This window comes from Typopeltis vanoorti, chromosome 12 (genome assembly GCF_054136105.1).
Source record: "Typopeltis vanoorti isolate ZY-2024b chromosome 12, IOZ_Tvanoo_1.0, whole genome shotgun sequence".
Classification (NCBI taxonomy): domain Eukaryota; kingdom Metazoa; phylum Arthropoda; class Arachnida; order Uropygi; family Thelyphonidae; genus Typopeltis; species Typopeltis vanoorti.
This window is the reverse complement of record NC_143560.1, coordinates 39105815-39125491: the sequence shown is the minus strand read 5'-3', so window position 1 is coordinate 39125491 and position 19677 is coordinate 39105815. Positions and strand designations below refer to the sequence as shown.

Below are 19677 nucleotides of genomic sequence, written 5' to 3'. Positions count from 1 at the left end.
GTATTGTTAGTGCCTGTGTGCACCTGCCTTTTTGTAAGTTCCTTTAGAAAATGGCAATGTGACATTGCCGAAATATCTATTCAAGTATAATTTAATTTATATTCGGATCTACGTTGTTTCAATTCCCTAAGTGATTTAGAAATGCATAACCAACGTATAAGCCTGTCTACGAGAAGCAGCTTTATGTCCCGCTATTTCTTTATGATCAAAAATTTTCTTTCTTAAAGACACTAACTGTTGCTGTCTACTTTTTCTAAAATAGGTAAAATGTTTGCTCATTCCTTAGCAGTCTTCCTGCCCATTTTCTTTTCTATTCCAAGACTTCCAATTCATTTACATAATGCACATAGGTCTCTACAGTCCAGCAACTTAGCCAGTCATTGCTTGCTGCTGAATGTAGATACCATCAGGAACAAAAAAAAAACAGTCTTTGACACAGCCTCTGCAGTTAATTCTTCACATGCTTTAAGTTCTTAATTGTGGAAGGGAAAAAAGAAAGTAGTCATTCTTTTCATTTTCTACTCCAGATTCACAAGACAACTTGTGAATCACTTTTTAATAAACAGAATATCTGTGAAAGTTGGATAAAATTAGTAAAATGATTTAACATGTTTATGATGGATAATGAGAAATCATCAGGTGCTATACTTGACCTTGAGGCAGGACAAGAATTTGTCCATGCTTTCTGTTGTCATAGCTTAGCACTGGAATGATAATGACCCTGAAATACATCCATCCATCCATCCCACCTCTACTGCACATGTTGTTTATTTTTTAACGATATATATTAGAACACAGAATAATAAGTAAATAATTATTTATTAACTTATTGCTAATATTTTGCTGGTGTTATAACCAGCATCTTCAGACACAAAAACACAGTTTGTCACAATACGAGAGAAACAACATGGTGTAATCAACAGACTTTTTTTTTTTTCAGATAGAGGGTGCGAAAATCAGGACTTTAGTCTTTGTGTTGCTGCTACAATTTTGTTTAACTAGTCCGTTGATTACACCATGTTGTTATAGTCTCGCATATTGTGACAAACTGTGTTTTTGTGCTCTAAAGATGCTGGTTATAACACAAGCGAAATATCAGCAATAAGTTAATAAATAATTATTTACTTAGTATTCTGTGTTCTAATATATACCGTTACAAAATAACAACATGTTACGATGAACACATAAGTCTGTCTACACCTCTACTGCACAGTTGCAAGCAAATCAAGCAAAGTTTTATTATAGCACTAAAACACACACACACACAATATATATATATATTGCATTTAGTAAAAAACAGAATAATTACAATATTTAGTGTAATTAAAAACAGCTGGAAGGGGGGAAAAACCCTATCCAGTAAGAAACATCCTTTTCCAATAGACAACAAAATGCATAGTCAAAAATCAAACAAAGAAAATTTGTAGCATTAAAAACAGTCCTGAATAAGGGCAAGACAAAGCTTGACATGAAGGTGTTAATATTTAAACTTGAAAATAATTTAAAATGCTAAAAATAGATATAGTTTTATATAGCAAATATCTTAACAACAGTTCATGGGTTAGGGGCATGGACTTTTGTGATTGTCTTTAGGTGGGAAAACCACAGCCCCACTTATTGGAGGACTGAGATGGCCTGAAAAAGTTCCATGTTTGGTCTCTAAAGCATGATTTCCAGACTATGCAAAAATAAATTAATTAAAAAAATTACAAAAAATATATAAAATTGATAAAAAATGGACAAAAAATTCTTACCCCACCCACAGTACAAACAACTGTATTATAGGTTTACTACAGCCTTTCGTGGGTGGGAAACAAAAAAACAACTTAGTGAAAAATGCAAATTTCATTAAATAACTAAGCTTATTAACAGATAAAAGTGTAAAAAAAAAAAAAAAAATTACCGAATATTACAGATTTGCAAATGTACTGCACCATCCAAGTATGGCATGCATAACTGTTAATTTAAAAAGGTGCCAATGCTTGTATACCATCCAGGAAAGAAAAAAAGAAAGAAAAAAAAAAGGTTAAAGCAATATTATTTTTTCATCATGTCCTTAAAATATGTATTTAACATTTTTTAAGGAAGACGAGTTTAAATCACCTAGCACATGGAAGAACCTTTAAGGTTCTAAGGGGTTTTCACTTTTTATTTTATTTTATTTATTTATTTTTTATTTTTTTTTTTTTGTGGTTCACACCCATGAAATTTTTTTTTTTTTATAAATTTTAAGTACATTCAAACTGTGGTAAACTAAATGTTTTTATTTATTTTTTCTATTTTTATTTTATTAAATTTTTTGTACTTTTAATTTTTTTACAGTCCAAAAACAAAGCTCTAGAGACCAAACATGGAACTTTTCCAAGCCACTTCATGCCTCCAATAAGTAGGAACAGTGGTCTCATACCAGGTGATGATATTCATCTTCTACCCCAAGAGGATCACAAACATCTGTGCCCAAGGTGGGATTAGAACCTGTGACCTGTTAGAGAGTGGACACATTAACCTTCCAGGTTCCATGAGACCAGCTAATTCTTCATCATGTGAGTTAGCTAAAAAAATGCCTTGAATCTGGACATCCTCCTGTTCTTAGAACTGCATAAACAAGACTTGCCACTAAGACCAATTATTGATGTAAGATACTCTCTCCAACTTCTTTAACTATCTAAACATTCAAACCAAATGAAACTTGACATCACGCAAACATCCCCTTATGTAAAATACACCATACACAACATAGAAAATATCATCACATTGGCTTCTACTGATATAACTGCAAGCAAAATCTTTTCACCAACATTCCAAGAATAGAAACCATACAATTACTTCAAGATATCTTCTCACCAGACAGGGTGGACCTATTTAAACACTGTATCAATAGTACTTTTTCCAAATCTGAAGTTTTTTTGAACAGAAAGAAGGACTAGCAATGAGCTCTCGCCTTTCTACATTAGCTGACCTTCATAGGTTGGTTTGGGAAAAAAAAAAAGCCCTCTGACATCAAAGAACACAACCAAAAATTTGTCAATGATATGGTGATGATATTTTTATCATATAGTCCAGTACTATTACACAATTGGAAAATTTTGTCACCTTTCTGAACAACATTCATCTTCAGATAAATTCACAGAATTAGAAAGAAACAGGTCTTTACCATTTTTGGATACACTAGTTGAGATATTAGAACAAAACACTCAACTTCTCAGTCTACAGGAAACCAACTAACATGTGTTACCTACACACAACTTCTCATTCCCATCCAGCACAAAAAAAATAGACATCTTCTGTTACATATGTGATAGATCCTACAGAATTCGACCAATATAGATAAAAGAAACCAAGAACTACAGTATCTTAACTCTGTCCTTCCAAAAAAATGGCTAGAACAGAACATGAGTAAAAAAAAATTATATTTCAACCTCCAAAGCAATCAGAAGAACAAAAAAAAACAAAAAATACAAAGGAGTAGTGTTCTTCCAATATATACAGTCAATCACAGATAAAATCGCAAAGCAAACTGCTTTGCAACAAAACTTAGTTGCCTTCTATCCAATCAACAAAATCTCTGAAGACACCTCCTAAACCTCAACATCTGCCACTCAAAAAATCAAATCCACAAATCGGTGAGATATTTGATCATAACACTTCAAGGACATTGAGAATGAAAGAAAGCACAAATCAGAAATGGAAACAAAACACCAAATGGAATTGCAACAAACTTAAATGCTCCACACTGATTCAAAGAATCAGCTGAAATGATGAAGCATCCTCTAAAATGAGTAACAAAAAACAAGGGATAATTTTACAATGTCTGGTTTTCCCTGATCCATCACAACAAACTTTTATCTACCAGTAGTATACAGCAATCCACGAACCAGCAGTGAGCATGATAGCAAATGCATGCTTTCCATTGTTTAAACATTTTGAAATATTTTTCACTAGAGATGTTAACTGTTATTACCTTGCTTTCTAGTTTTTAGTTTAGTCATGTTATTTCCTGATGAAGTGAAACAAAGTATTTTCAAAACTATTCGAAATAAAAATAGTTTCTATTTAGCATCTTAGTTTGTGGTTTTAACCAAAGAAAGTAGTTGTGTAAAATACTCTTAATAAAGTACTCTCTAAAGGGTTCACCTCTACATCAACTACTATAAAAATCCCTGAAGTGAATAACATCAACAGCCAATATGATGAAAAGTTCTCAATAGATGAACCAGAGATCTAGCAAATTCCATATACATTCAGAAACACATCACATCAATAGCTTCTTCAGTCTCTAAAAAACTAGGCATTTTTCTGCTCAAGATGCTACTTTCCATCTATCTCTGTCTGAAAAAAAAAAAACAGCCTTCCTGATTAAATGTTCCCAAAACTGCAACCTTCAATAATTCAAGTAAAATGTCAATTAGATGCTTTATATAAACTGTGTAGTTAACCTAACCGCTCTTCAACTAACAGGCAGCAAATTGGAATCCCATTGTGGACATGGATGCTTGTGATCATCTTTAGGTGGGGATGAATTTCATCTCCCAGTGTGAAATCACCACCCTACTCTACTTACTAGAGACCTATAAAATAAAAATACAAAAATTATTTTAAAATATCCATAGCCAGCCCACAATACTAATGTACTATAGGTTCACAACCTTTCATAGGCATGGTACAAAACAGTTGTATAAAGTAATACATGGAAAGAAGTCAAAGGACACCATAGTATGAGGAACAAACGGCAATGGCACCCATCTTAACTTAATCAGATGCAGGACTTCCTTTTACTGAAATGACTGCAGCAATCCTACGGGGCATACTGGGAATTTTGGACCATTCTTCATGTAAGCATGTAAGGAGATCCTGGACTGTTTTGTGGGAGGTGGACATCCCTTGAACTCGCAATGCTCCAGTTCATCCTACAGATGTTCAATAGAGATGAGATCAGGGGTCTGTGAAAGCCAGGCATGTGTGGTGACATTCATGTCCACCACAAACCACGCAGTTACAGTAGCAGCCTTATGACATAATGCATTGTCTTGCTGGAAGAGACAATAGTCAATTCCATAGAAATATCACAAAGTAGGAAGAATTGCATTGTACAGAATGTTCAGATACCTCTTGGAGTTCAATGTTTGTGGCATTCTGACAAGTAAATGTCAGATCTGACGAATGTTCCATACTTGTAACAGAAGAAATCGTCAGAGAGTGTACTTTTAAACAGTAGATGCTGCCTATACCAGTGAAGGTTATGCTGAACTAATAGGTCCAGTTTAGATGCATTAATAATGCATATAAAAGAAGTTAGTTTGGATGCATTAATAATGTATTAAGATGCATTAAGTAGTGGCAGTGCAAATGATTTATGTTAAAGCCATAAATTTTTGAGAAACTGTTATATTTTTGTTTGTTTGTTGATGTTTTATTACTTTTATTTACAGAAGATTTTTTTAATTCCACTTACAATGTCTTTCGTAGCAATAACAGAAAAAAAAAGATAATTAAAGATTGGGATCATGCAGCATGGGAGCAAGAGACGATTTAAATTATACTAGATAAGAAACACCAGCGCCCATGTCTTCTCTCCCTCCCACTCCTGCATTCAGCTATACTCTGATTTCCTCAAGACATGATCTGACAATGAAAGTAGCATGGCAGACTGTTTTCTAGTTGGGAATCTTGCTGCAATTGCCATCAAGGTTTGGTCTCATGTCAGTAGTGCACTCAGGATTTAATCTTTGGGGGGGGGGGGAGTTAAGTAGACGATTTGAGAATACATACTATGCATTGCATACGACCTATGACTGAGCATCTGCAATGATCACTAATTCATGAGTAGTATAGAAATAGAAGACACGACACAACATAAATATTTAAAAAATGAATTTTAATTAGGAAAAGATTTTTGAAAAATTTTCTATTTTTTTTTCCCTTTTTCTTTGGAAGGGGGGCCAGGGCCCTTGGTCCCCCCCCCCTCTGGGTGCACCACTGTCTCATGTACTCCTATGAGATATTGCCTAGAGATATACTTCTAGAGATATTGCCTCCTGTAAAACTGTGCTAGTATTATACTAACCTCAAAATCTGACTTCCTATGGTTCTTATGGTGTGTTTGGCATGCCCCTCTTTAAGGACATCACTTAACATATAAGGGGAGGGAGGGGAGGCAAAACAGAAACCAGATCTAATGTTTTGAAGACCAACCATAATAGCCTCTTCAGGCAATGGTGGTTAACCAAGTAATAAAAGTCATCAACCACCTAGGAATCTAGCTTGCATTTTCTGAACTGAATAAGATACACTTTTTAAGGCATTCATGATTTTATGTCAAAATATTTCTGTGTAATTGTTAAAGGGCAAATCTTTCCCTTTCATGACTCCAACTATCCCAAATAATGCTGCTGCAGGGCTTTCCACCACCACCCCCCTTTCCCAAGAAGCAATAATAAGATGCCTGACAGTGAGTATGCGTTTACTGATCTGTTACAATATAACAGGTAATATATTATTTAAATTTCCAATATTTCGTGTAGATTATAAATTGAATGTATGGGCAGTAAAGTTATTAATTTATCACAGTGAATATATAACTGTATATATTAAGCACTGTGTAGGAAAATTCAACTTTAATATTTTATATACGCAATAGTTAGAAGTTTTTATTTTGTCAAGACAAAATTACCACGTGTAGTGGAGGAGAAAAGGGAGAGGATATTTAACATTAACAAAATCGCATTAGCAAAAGTGACAGCACATTTCAGCACGGACATGTGGATCATGTATCATTATGAAGATTTTATGAATGCATAATTCGTCAACCCAGACCAGATCTAGAGATCTATTTTCTGAGAACATTAAATTAATAGATGGAATATACAAGAATATCTCCTCTAGCCGATTACATAGGTCTCTTCTTTCACACGGTACATCACATGAATATCTGATTGTAGGAGACTGGTTGTAAAATTAGATCCTAAACTAACAGTCACAGAAGTTACAACAATCTTCATTAGCATTCGTACAAAACTTTTCAGTTCCTTGTGAATGTTTCTTATGATCATTCATGTCGAAAAATTTTGCGCCAAATCACTGCTATATTGCATTTTCGTTTTCAAAAAGTACAGAAATGCATAAGCAACTACTGAATTTTGGTACGTTAATTTTCAGTATCTAAATTCCATGACTTACCCTACGCGTTTTGATGGTGGCGGTTTACTTGTCACTTCAATACCCATAAAACTGGAAGAAAGCTGATTTTCAACCTCGGCAGAATCCGGCAAATCATTTGGATTCGCCACATCGAAATTAAGATCTATTCCAGACTCCTGCATCGACAAAGATAACGTTTAGTACATTAGTGAAGGACAAAGATAACTAAAATCTTTGTAAAGAAGAGCAAAACCTCTGGACATTTCTCGATCATTACGGCGAAACAAAAACACAAGCCAGTAAACACGTACACATTGCAGACAGTGCCAATAATTACGTCATTCTTATTTTCTTCTTTTGTAACTTTTATGATACGTTGTGATTACACAGCTGTTTTGGTGGCAGCACTAGCGACTTAAATTACTAGTCAACCTATACCATTTATTTCAAAAAAGGTTATCTAAACCTTTCTAAAGAATACTGTATTTTAGAAGATATTACTGAAAGAAGCAGTTGTAAGCCACTATTTTTACAATAACTATATTTTATCTGATCAATTCTTCAAAAGATCTAAATGTTGATGTAAAGTGTAAAGTTTCACAGACATCCAAGTTTAAGTGAACTTGAATGATTAAAATTTCCGATAGTTTGAACACCTTGCCTCCCCCCCCCCTCTTCTTTGCATCCACACTGTGGGTTTTGCAGTACAGTGGTGGAATACGGTTTGTTTATGATTAAATATTCCTGAAGGGATTTTTTAGGATTATTGTCTCTGTTCTAAACCAAACAGTGTCTCGGACAGGAAGAATCTGTCTCCCTTCTGTCGTTCAAAATTCCTTTACTCTTCGCCCTCTCTAGTGACTTAAATATTTTAGTGTATCATGTTACTGTGAAATATTTCAAGGTAATCATAAATTATTATGAGACAGCGTGGACTCCGAATATAACATTTCTACGAACAGTTCTGATTTTATAATACTTCGCCACCAGAACAAAAACTGTTATAGGTTCCAATGTAGTCGCTGCCTACTTTTTTAGGGTTTTTTTTTTCCAGCTGATTCCCTAGTTAAATTTTTGTTCTTCAGCTAACGCCTTTTTTATTCCCGTATATACGGGAGTAGGCGAGGCCATTTAGCCCTATCTAACTTTTGGAGACTGAGTGGGCAGTTCAATCTCCACTGGTACCCAATCAGAGACAGATGGCCCAAGGCTATCACTAATTAAGCGGTACGCAGTGAAGAGAGACGGCTCAAATGTGCCGCCATCTCGTGGTCTCTAACCCTAACACAATATATTTTAATGTCTGAAATAATGTGGGTTCTACGGTCGATTTTGTTGAGTTTACAGGACGAAAAACCCGAGTTTCCGGGAGGAAAAACCTGCTTGCCCGTGCCAGAGATCGACTAACTCGGGAACCGGTCGAAAAAAGGCTTAGAAAAATTTCCTCTAGTCGCCGACTAGACTCGAAACCAAGACTTCCTTCGTGCGGCCTAGCGCGATGGTGTGCAAACGCCACATCCACTGAGCTACACAGGCTTTTGTTCTTTCATATGAAAAATTAAGTTTCCCCCCCCCATTCCCGGAAACGATATATTTAACCCCAGAATTCAGTAAAATCGACCGTAGAACACATACTATTAGCAACAATAACATTTACGATTTAGGAACACGAAATAGCAGCAATTATCTGCTCTGCCATACTCTCACTCTGAAGTCGTCAGAAACATCGGTAGCCATGAACTTAACTATTGATGTGATACCTAAGGATGAATGACAGCTGTCTGCTGATTTATTATTATTATTATTAGATACCTCCAGGGAGTCCAAAGGACTCTCTGGAGGTATCTAATAATAATAATAACTCATCGAGAGAAGGCACCTGCTCTACAACTCCGTCTCCACCATTCCATCACCAACTGACTGCAACCACACTAATGCTATCTACGCCGACCACCACTGGTATTTCCACAGACAATCACAATCAACCATGCCCACGGCGGGATTCGAACCCGCAGCCTTTTAGGTGGAGAGCGGATACGCTATCCACTCGGCCAACCAGGCCGGCAATTTACAAAAGTTAGGACTAAAAGAGTTCTCCTTACTCCACGTTAAGTATTAAAGGCATTAGATGATGAAATCAGAACATTAATCATGAATACCTGTTCTTGCACAAAATCTATAGTATCCCTCCTTAAATGCATTATCCGAACTTTCATCACATTCTCAAGCAAGCTGACAATTATTATTATTAGCAGCTTCCAGAGGGTTCTTTTTGTGTGTCCTTTACTCTTGTCCCTCTGGAAACACGACAGCATCCATTCAGCAAGCATCTCACTCAGTGTATCATCTCATCCACCTTCTGTAGACTAAACGTTGCAGATCACAAGTTCTCATAGTCGACTCTTTCCTCATATATTTGGTTACCCGTCTCTGTACCCTCTCCAGTTTATTCATCTCCCTGGAAATCCAGACAACTAGAATATAGCACTTCTGGTTCTGTATATCTTTCTGCATCGAAATTAAGTTATCCGAAAAGATATAACATTCAATGAAATTGTTATGATTTAAGTTGTGGCATCTATTAAGGAATCTGAGAGTTTCTCTAGGATATAAGCAATCACCTGCTTATCTTTGCCCTAAGGCCATTTCTTCCCCGATTTACTAAAGAAGGAAATGAATAGTTTTGTTCAATGATTTGTATGAACATCAATAATATCATCACGAAATGTTATCATTATGCCTTTTTCTTGTTTTCAAACTATTTTAAAGTTCGTGTGTGTATGTTTTAAAGGCAGTAATTTTTTTTTCCATAAAAGGAACTTTAATGGTACTCTTCTAATCATAGCACCTCGATGTTGTTGTTTGTTATTTTTGAATTATGGACGAAGTAACATAAGCTATGTGACAATTACATTATTTGTGTAGGTTGCATGTTCTTTTATTAGCCACTTTGCCTATTTTGCGAAAACCGAGACTCTCGTCTCTTCTATATCCGTAACGAGGTATGGATAACCATATCGGGTAAAAGAAACTAACTGAAATCATCAATTAATGTATCATATTGTCTAAATCAAAAATCTTTCATTTTAAAAATAGCATATAATACCAATTAAATATACACAAGATCGAAACCTTGTTGTGACATACGTTACTTATGTTATGGCTTTACCTAAGAACTATCACGTTTATTCAAAATGTAAATTTTAAAGAAAATAAGCACACTGCGCATAATTTTATTCTAATGTTAACTATGTTGCAAATAAAACGAGACAATGTTACCTTTTCACAACGGTTCCATAATGTTAATCCACCAAAGGCTGTTATAAATTCGATTCTATTTCTGATTGAAACTTTCTCTAATTTTTTTAACCAGTTCCAGAACTGGTCGATCTTTGGTGCAGGAAAGTATGTTTTTTCTTTCAAGTATGCCGGGTTTGACCCCGCAACGCAAAGAAATCAAACTTGAAATTCACTCTATTTCAGAAAATAATATACGAGTTAGGGTTTGATATCAAAATATGGTGGCAACTATAGCCTTACCCTTCAATGATAGCTATTAGCATAACCATCATTGAAGGATAAGGGTGGGTGTAGACCTGATTTTCAAAAGTTAGGATTAAAGTAGCTCTACCTACTCTTTCAGGAATAAAAATAAATAAATCACTCAACGCCTTTTATTTCCGTATAGGGAGTAGGCGAGATTGTTTTAGCCCTTTCTAATTTTTGGAGACTGAGAAGGTGGATCAGTCACCACTGGTAGCCAATCAAAGATAGCCAGCCCAAGACTATCACTAATTATACATGGTATCCGGTGAAGAGAGGCGGTTGAGAAGTGTCGTCATCTCGTGATCCCTAATCCTACACAATGTTTACTGTCTGAAAATAGTGTGGGTTCTACTATCAATTTTCTTCAGTTAACGGAACAAAAAAAAAGTTTCTAGAGAAATAACCCGTGCCAGAGATCGACTAAACCGACTTTTTCTGCAGGCGGTCTAGCGCCATGGACAGCACACGCCACTTCCACAGAGCTAGTTAGAGAATTTATTGATTTATTTATAGTTGTCAATAAAAATAATAAAGTACACTTTAATAGACTTCGGCACAATAATCACATGTTCTGTATCTAATTCTGTGGTACATTAGATTTGATTAGCATCTAGATATTTAAGAGTATGTACTAAAATAAAGAGCCAAAAGACTTCACTTCGGCGATGCAAAATTATATAAATTAAGTGGATATTAAATCCAACATTATTTCAATGCCGAATACAGAAACTATAAAAGTTTCGTGCCTGGTGATAAAGGTTTTTACTATCCTGACAGTGAAACCTTTATCAAACAAACAATAGAGACGAATATACGGATGCTTACTAGCGATCGTGCTTCTTATCGTTTGGCTGGGGCAACTCGTAGTATGGTTGCGAGTGTATTCCCGTAAGCTTTCTGGTCAAACTTCACCGAAACTTTTATAGTTTCTAACAATATTCGGCACGAAACTTTTATAGTTTCTGTATTCGGCTAAAATAATGTTGGATTTAATATCCACTTAATCTATATAAGTTTAAGAGTATGTTTTGAGTGTTTGTTCTGAAATGAGTTTTTCTTGAAATTAGTTTCAGTGTAGAAGACGATCTTTAAACCCTCCCTCTCTTTCTCATTGTAGCTAGCTAAGGCTCTTTGAACCAAATTTTTCAACTACGAATATCTACATGGATTCTACCTGCAAACAATTTTCATTCACACATTTCTCATAATCTTCAATAAAATTTCGATTAAAAATTATCTTTATCCTTTCTCACTGTGGATAGCTAAAGATATTCTTAATGCAATATATTTGGAAATATAAAAAGTCGACGATAGAACTCACATTATTACAAACAATTCTAAGCCTTTTTTCCACCGGTTCCCGAGTTAGTCGATCTCTGCCACGAGCAAGCAGGTTTTTCCTCCGGGAAACGGGTTTTTCGTCCTGTAAACTCAAGAAAATCGACCGTAGAACCCACATTATTCCAGACATTAAATATATTGTGTGAGGGTTAGGGACCACGAGATGGCGGCACATTTGAGCCGTCTCTCTTCACTGCGTACCGCTTAATTAGTGATAGCCCTGGGCCATCTGTCTCTGATTGGGTACCAGTGAAGATTGAACTGCCCACTCAGTCTCCAAAAGTTAGATAGGGCTAAATGGCCTCGCCTACTCCCGTATACGGGAGTAGGCGAGGCCATTAGCTGATGCTGAACACGAAGAGTTATGGTTTATATCCGAGAGATGGAGACTTATCTTCTGTATTCTTTCTCTCCTGACAATCTTCACCGACTTGAGCTTGCTATCAGTAAAGGTTGAAGAAAGGTGACTGGCTGCCCAGTTGTCTTCAAAATATTAGTCAGAGCTAAAGGAGTTCCGCTTAATTCTGCTCGCAAAACAATTCTTATTGGCATGTTTCTTTCTGACTTTAATAAAGCCAACTACTGAAGCTTATTTCAGTTGCAGAGACGATGTCTTAGTTGTTCTTCGGTTGTGAAGACCTAGGATCGAATCTTACCTAGGATACAAGAAGCTTTCCAAGGGCGGCTTTTTTTTTTAAGTGAAGTTAGATATATGATTTCTCATATGGACTCGAAGAGCTGTCTCCTGAAAACAAGCAAAGCTACTGCTGTTAACAGATATGATAATACACAAATCTGAATAGCCTTCCTTGCATCGATAGTAATTACAACCAACCTAAGTGAAGCTTACTTCTTTTGTTTTTCGCAAAAGTGTAAATGCGTTCTTTTTAAAATTATCATTGTTTATGACAGTGGGAATTTATATTACTGGGAGACTCCTCTGAAATGATATCTGACTTGACCATAACACTAAACACCATCAACTCAAGGAAAAAAATATATCGATGGAAAACAAGTGAACCAAAGAACTGAAAACGCACTATGGTGAAACAGGTCCGATCTTTCTAAATAATAAGTATGTGATGATTTACTTATACACCGAAGATCGCGGAAGTAAGTATTGTATTCGACGCTAAGCTTCTTAAATGGCAGCTGATCTCAAGTAGAGCGTTTGGATAAATCTCAAAATCAGAAATTAGACAATGCGACTTTGCTGTATCTACGGCTCTCATAAGTTCTAGCAGGGAAGATGTAAAAAAAAAAATAATAATAAATCATTAGAGACAGCAGTATATACATCAACAAAGAGTAAAAGCAGATTGTTAGACATACAATCAGGAAAATTAATTTCAGATATTTAGAAGTTTTGTATGCTTGTATAAATAATGTGCATCTCTCATCATATTTTCTTAGTGGATCTTGCTGAATGATAAAAAATTAGTGAACTGTTGATGTGTATTATCTCATTTTTGTGGAGCATTAAGTTTTGTGTAAAAACAGGCACTGGCAAATATGGCTTAAATATATTTGGTGAGTGATGCAATGAGCAATGAAAACTTTTCATATCATTTTCGCTTTATTTTTTTTCCCTCAATGACAAAGTTAAATCGATTAATTTCCTTCGATCAAAAAAAAGGAGTGGGAATTATTAATATATTTCTGAAAGTCAGACTATTAATTGGTGTCCGATTAGTCGCTTTTGTACTGCTTAATGCATTCAGAAAATGAAGACAAATGCTCAGTCTGCGGCTCCAGCTCACTGACCCAACTTGTGCTTTAACGCTTCAGCAGGTAAAAAGCGAGGACAACACAGCATTTTGCTTCTGTTGGAAACATCCAGGTTTGAAACCCGTTTAGGATAAACGTTTAAAGGAGTTTTTCAACTGGAGGTAGGCAGTACTATACAGGACTGGCTTCATTATTCTGAAAAAGATACCAAGTAACCAGCGAACACACGCAGATAACACGCATAATTATACTGTTTATGGTCTGTCACTTTCGCCGTGGTTTCAACCCAAGCTTGTTCTTTGGTCTTCAGCCAAACATAGTATTCTATTAGTGCACAACACCCTACGTAATAAGTCCATGTGAAAATGTTTTTAATCGAGCGAAAGGGAATCATTGATGTTGAAATATCTTAATGTGGCTCAATAACAACTAAACGAAATGCATTTCAGCAGAGACAGGAATATTGGAACAAATACTGACACTCATCGAGATCTCGCATTAAAGTATCTCCCCACTGTAATAGTTAATAGTTTAGTTTCAGATCAGATCAGATTTAAACGAGATCTTTTACTAAACATTGTTTATAATTCTGCTTTATGACAAAAAAAAAAATTGCATCTGTCTACACAGGGCACCGATGTGTTACAGATTTCCCAACCTTTAGTGTGTGGAATTAATCAAAAAAAAAAAAAAAAAGATGCTTATGAATTGAACCTATCTCCTACTTGCTCAATAATTGTCCCGATTTTCTAAACATAGGATATTTTAAGCAATATCATCTACTTTTCAGATGGAGTATTTTTTCTCCTGGATTCTTTTAGGTATCTGGAGCATTTTACTGTTTGCTCTTCTCCATTTTGCTCAATGGAGGAGTAAATGTTAAAATTTTCGGGGAATTCCTAATATTAATTAAAGAGTAAAGAAAAACCAGTTGACGTGCTCAAGTGCCTTCATTCTTTCATATTGCTGGCCTGGGTGGCCGAATCTGTTCCCCAACCAACAGGCTGCGGTTCGATTCCTACCGTGGACATAAATATTTGTGATTATCTTTAGATGGGAAATGAATGATTATCATCGCTCGGTGCGAGACCTACCTGGCTTATCGAAAGCCTGAAGTGGCTTGAAAAAGTTCAAAGTTTAGTCTCTAGAACAGGTGTTCTGGCCTGATTAAAAAATTAATAAAAATACAAAAAACATTTTAAAATATGCACATAGTATGTGCATATTAAAATTATGCACGTACTATATGCATAAAAACCTTTCGTGGGTTGAAGCCACATTAAAAACATTAAACTTTGATGGTTACAGTTTTCCAAGATATGTGCTGGTATGTTGAATACATATGCCAAATGAAAACGGGGGTGGTTTTTCGTCAAGAACTCCCCAAGTTCCAGCAAGATAAATTTGGACACTGATGTCTTGTAATAAGAGCATTCAGCAACTCTATAGCACATATGTGCTATAGAGTTGCTGAATGCTCTTATTACTATAAAGTTGCTCACTACATATAGCTTCGCTTATAGTCAAGCGCTGTGAATCTTTATGAAGCAAACATGGTTAATTTTCATATAGAATAGTATGTAATAAGTTTTTTTTTTTTTTATCTTTAGCTTCATATTTTTTGTCGATTGAAAAAAAAATATTACAAATAAAGAATAGGAAAATAGAGAAAGAAAGACATCATATAAGCCCAAAATCATGGTGTCGAAATTTGGAGTTCAAAAAACTTACGTCTTCAAAGCTGTGTTCTGTGACCCGGAAAGGAGGGATAGTTCTAGTGCTCCCTAAAAATTAAGTGCGAATTTTCAATTAAATAACAAAAAAATAAATTTAAAAAAATATGATGCAAAGTATATATTAACCCGTAAAATTATAGGAATCTGCTATTAAAAAAAATATATATATATCCGCTAAAGCCTTTAATACCCCAAAGGGAGCAGGTGAAGTCGTTTAGTCTTAAACCAACCCTTGGAAACTGGAGAGCATCTAATGTCCATCTTAGCTAATCATAATAGCTGGTTCAGTACTATTATTGATTTTAATTGTTATCTGGGGAAGAGAGGTGATATTTTCCAATGTTATTACAAGGAAGGAATGTAACCTGAGATCACTTTTGTTTGTGTATATTTTAAGTTGCTTTTCTAATTAGAAACATATTGTTAGAAAAATTCAACTGTATAAGTCCATTTACGTTTATTATTATTTTGCTCACATACTCTAAAGGTATATTTTTCAAGTGTGTGTGTGCGCGCGCGCAGAGTAGATAAGAGCCAATTTTCGTTTCCGTAGCGATTTGGCTCCCAATTTCTGCGTTTCCAAAAGCAAGAAAAGGCAACTTCAGTATAGCCTCACTGGAAGTGTCTTGGGGTGGGGTGGGGGAGACCTAATCTATGGTAAGAGTGTGCTATAGATTTAGATTTACAATCTTCTTTAACGTAAATAAAATAAAAAAGCATGGAATCAAAACGATACAAGAAATATTTAATTAGAGTAAAATTTGGCTTGATAAATTTAATAACGTACAAAATGCACTATAATTATATCACTTTTTTTCCTCCACAAAAGAATATACAATTATAATAAACTTCTCTAATGGGTCATGGAAAAATGCATAAATGGACCTAAGTTCTAAGTGGGGTAAGAACTCTTCACAAATTAATTAGGTGTATACAGCGTAGATAACGTAAATGCAATAATAAAGGAATTCAAAGAAATTCAAAAATAATTTCCGAAGTAAATAATTAAAACAAATAATACAAGATAGTCCATCCATCTCTTGAATCCATATTACCAAATGTTATTCGAAATTTAGAATGCAATCTGATGGTGAAAATTCTATATTAAATAATTTTTAAAAAAACGTTTTCCAAAATGCGTAATTATTATTATTACACAGGTTCCCCTCCTCCATGGAGTCTGTACATTCAGCACTGGAGGCTCTCTAACATTTCAACACCATTCGCACATTATCTGTCATACTTCGCTTTGAACTTATTCACTGACAACGCACTCACAATTGACTCTAGCAAACTATTCCGCTCATTCGCCACTATCCAAGCAAAAAAATATATCTCATGTCCTGGCTAATTTCCGGGAATAACCCCTAGTTCTCCTTGCACTAATAATGCCCAAAACCCAGAAAACTCCTCTCTTTGCAATCCTATAAAACCTTTAAGTAACTTACACGTCGCTATTATACTCCACCTTTCCGTTTATCAACCAATTTTTGACACCCACAAATCATCAATCTATCATCATAAGAATTCCATAGATCTGCCTTGTTCAATCGCCTCGGATCCTCTCCACCTCCTATAGATCTACAAGAAACCCAGGTGATCAGATCTGTGTACAGTAGTCCAAATAGGGCCGCATCCAAGTCTTAAAAATAGAGTTAATAATTTCCTTATCTGTGCTTGTCAGTGTGTTTTCGAACACTAGATAATGCAGTGTCGATTTTTAGGGACCTTTGCAATATGCCCTCTGAACTCCAAATCCCTGTCTATCATCAGATTCAAATTCCTGGCCTCATATCAATTTCCTTAGGTCTAGTTCCATCAATGTAGTATACTGCTCGTAATCTTTTCATCTTAAAATGCACAGTCTTTGACTTTGCTAGATCAATCTTTGACAGAGCTGTAGTCCATTGAAATCCTGCAAGATATCTACATCATCCTTATTAACTATTACTATACCTAGTTTTATATCATGAGCAAACAACTGAAGATTTCCTCTCACATCATTTTCTGTATCCCAAAGCATACCTTTCTGAAGACAAGCCAGTCTCTATCCTGCACCTTTCACTAACTGTGGGTTCAAGTTACTAATGAATCAAGACTTTTCAGAAGCCAGAGAGTAGCGAATATAACTGCCGCCAACCTCGTGTCCCTAAACACTACAACTCGTATTACTCTCTATAATAGTGTGATTTTTACGTTATATTCGAACAACCCAAACGTTTCTTTCTCTCGTTTCGTTTTCCTTTTTTTTTTTTTTCCCTTCTGGAAGAGAAAAAGCCATGTTTGATGACTTGATTCGCCGGTGCTCAAGTTAGGGTGTGTGTAAGAGTAACGTCACACGATTTTCCAGATATCCACTTTTGCATATTTTTTTGTAAATGCATCTTGGAGATCTTCAAAGCTTCTATCTTCAGATGTTGGATAATGATAAACCATAGCAAGGATACACCATTATCCCTATAAGGACCCTTTCCAAATTTACCTTAAATTTTTGTGTGGATCTTAAATATTTTTAATTATTATTATTTTTTAATTTCTTCCAGCCAGTTATCATATGAATAGACAAACAAAAATAATAATAATGGGTACTTATGAATTTTGCGAAATGCAAGATATACCTTGGCTGGCACTGAGGCTTGTCTTAAGAGGCCTCACATTTTTTATGGGGCCTCATTTTATTATTTTCCTTCGGAGGGAGTCAAAACTGAAGTTACAATACAACTTGCATTTAATGGCCATCTCCCAAAATTTGTTTTAATCTGCTGTAGGTAAGGATTTGGAGGGCATTATTTCCCAGTAAGCATAGAAATAATTAATATTTTTAAGACTTCATTGAAGATTTCGATATTTTCTTTTAATGATCACACCGCTTACTTTCTGCCTGACCTGACCTTCATTATTACAAAGTTGATTCATGTACTCGTCTTACTGGTTATTACTATCACTCTTTCCTAACGTGGCTTTTGTTGCCAGTTCCTTTCAAGCGATTACGCAATGAGAGGCAATCACATTATCGGAGAATCTGCAATGAGTCATACGACAACTGTTTCTTCCGTCGATGACAGAAGAAAGCTTTTGCTTGTTTCTTTAGGGGAGTGAAAGAAAGGAAGAAAAAAAAAAAGCCCGAGATAACCATATATGTAATGGAGTAATGATGTTTAAATTTATGCACTAATTTCCCCGAGTAAAACTTATATACTATTTGTCAAACCGTTAAACGTGATTTCATAGTTATAATAATAATAATAGTTTTCTATTTCCAAGAAATACCCTTGGAAAGCGAGCTATTCTTGGCTCAAATCTGCGAGTCAGACTTCGTGAATAAGCCTTTCGTTACTGGAGTGGGGGGGGAAGAAGAGAATGTGATTATATGATTGTACTCATTCTCTTCCCCCCCCCCCCAACAAGATATTTATATACAAAATCATAAGCTCTAGTAATTTGTGTGCGTTTTGCACTTGTAGATTCGATTTGCCCAGCTATTGTGCCCTGAGTGGACTGATTTAAAGGAAATTTGGTTTACGATATTTGCTAGCATTCGTAAAGTGATTTCAAACTTGGTTTAAAAATAGTTCTTTTAAGTAGAAAAAGTAGGCAAAATGATTCAAAAGTATATGAAAAGCCTACAAGATCTATTTTACAATTGAAGTGCGATACTGGCGACTTCATTGATTCAATATAAGGCATAAGAAATGAAGGAAGTTTTATCGCTTTCTGTTATGTTTTTGGCCTCGGACTTCTCTGCAGCTGTTAACTCGGAAAAATTTCAGTACTACGACAGTTGTATTTTTAGATCAATATCAAAATTTTAGTTTTTTTGAAGAAAAAAAAAATTGAGAGAGAGAGAGAGAGGGTTTTTTTTTTTTCTTTTTTTGAATCGGAATAGCATACAGGCACTGAATGAGATTCGCAGAAAGAGGTAAAAGATTTTTTTTTAGAAATCAAAAAGGAAGTGGGGAAGGGAAGTTCCATATTATGATATCCGTAGCACGTGATGAGAAAAGAATATGCTTGCATGACTCAGTTTAAGTTTGCAACTTTTCTAATTATGGTCTTTCTCTAATCACTCACAAAGTAAGTAAAAATTCCTGACAAATAAATTCTTCACTATGTTAATTTTGGAACTGAGATCTCAAAAAAAAAATATCATTTTCTTTTTCTGTTATTAGATGCATTTTCGATATGGTAT

The 19677-nt window shown here is 35.2% G+C and overlaps 1 protein-coding gene across 2 annotated transcripts in view; it reads right to left on the bottom strand.

Annotated features, from left to right (window-relative positions):
- The window catches only part of LOC150100718 (microphthalmia-associated transcription factor-like), a 179675-nt gene that overhangs the window by 89122 nt on the left and 70876 nt on the right, over positions 1-19677 (bottom strand). Inside the window, exon 1 of one of the 2 annotated variants that reach the window (XM_090401967.1) lies at positions 7177-7321. The exons of the other annotated variant lie outside the window; for it this stretch is intronic. Within the exon in view, the coding sequence (XP_090258093.1) occupies positions 7177-7319 (143 nt within the window). The 5' untranslated portion in view covers positions 7320-7321. Of the gene's footprint in view, positions 1-7176; positions 7322-19677 lie in introns of those variants that run through there. 2 annotated transcript variants of the gene reach the window in all.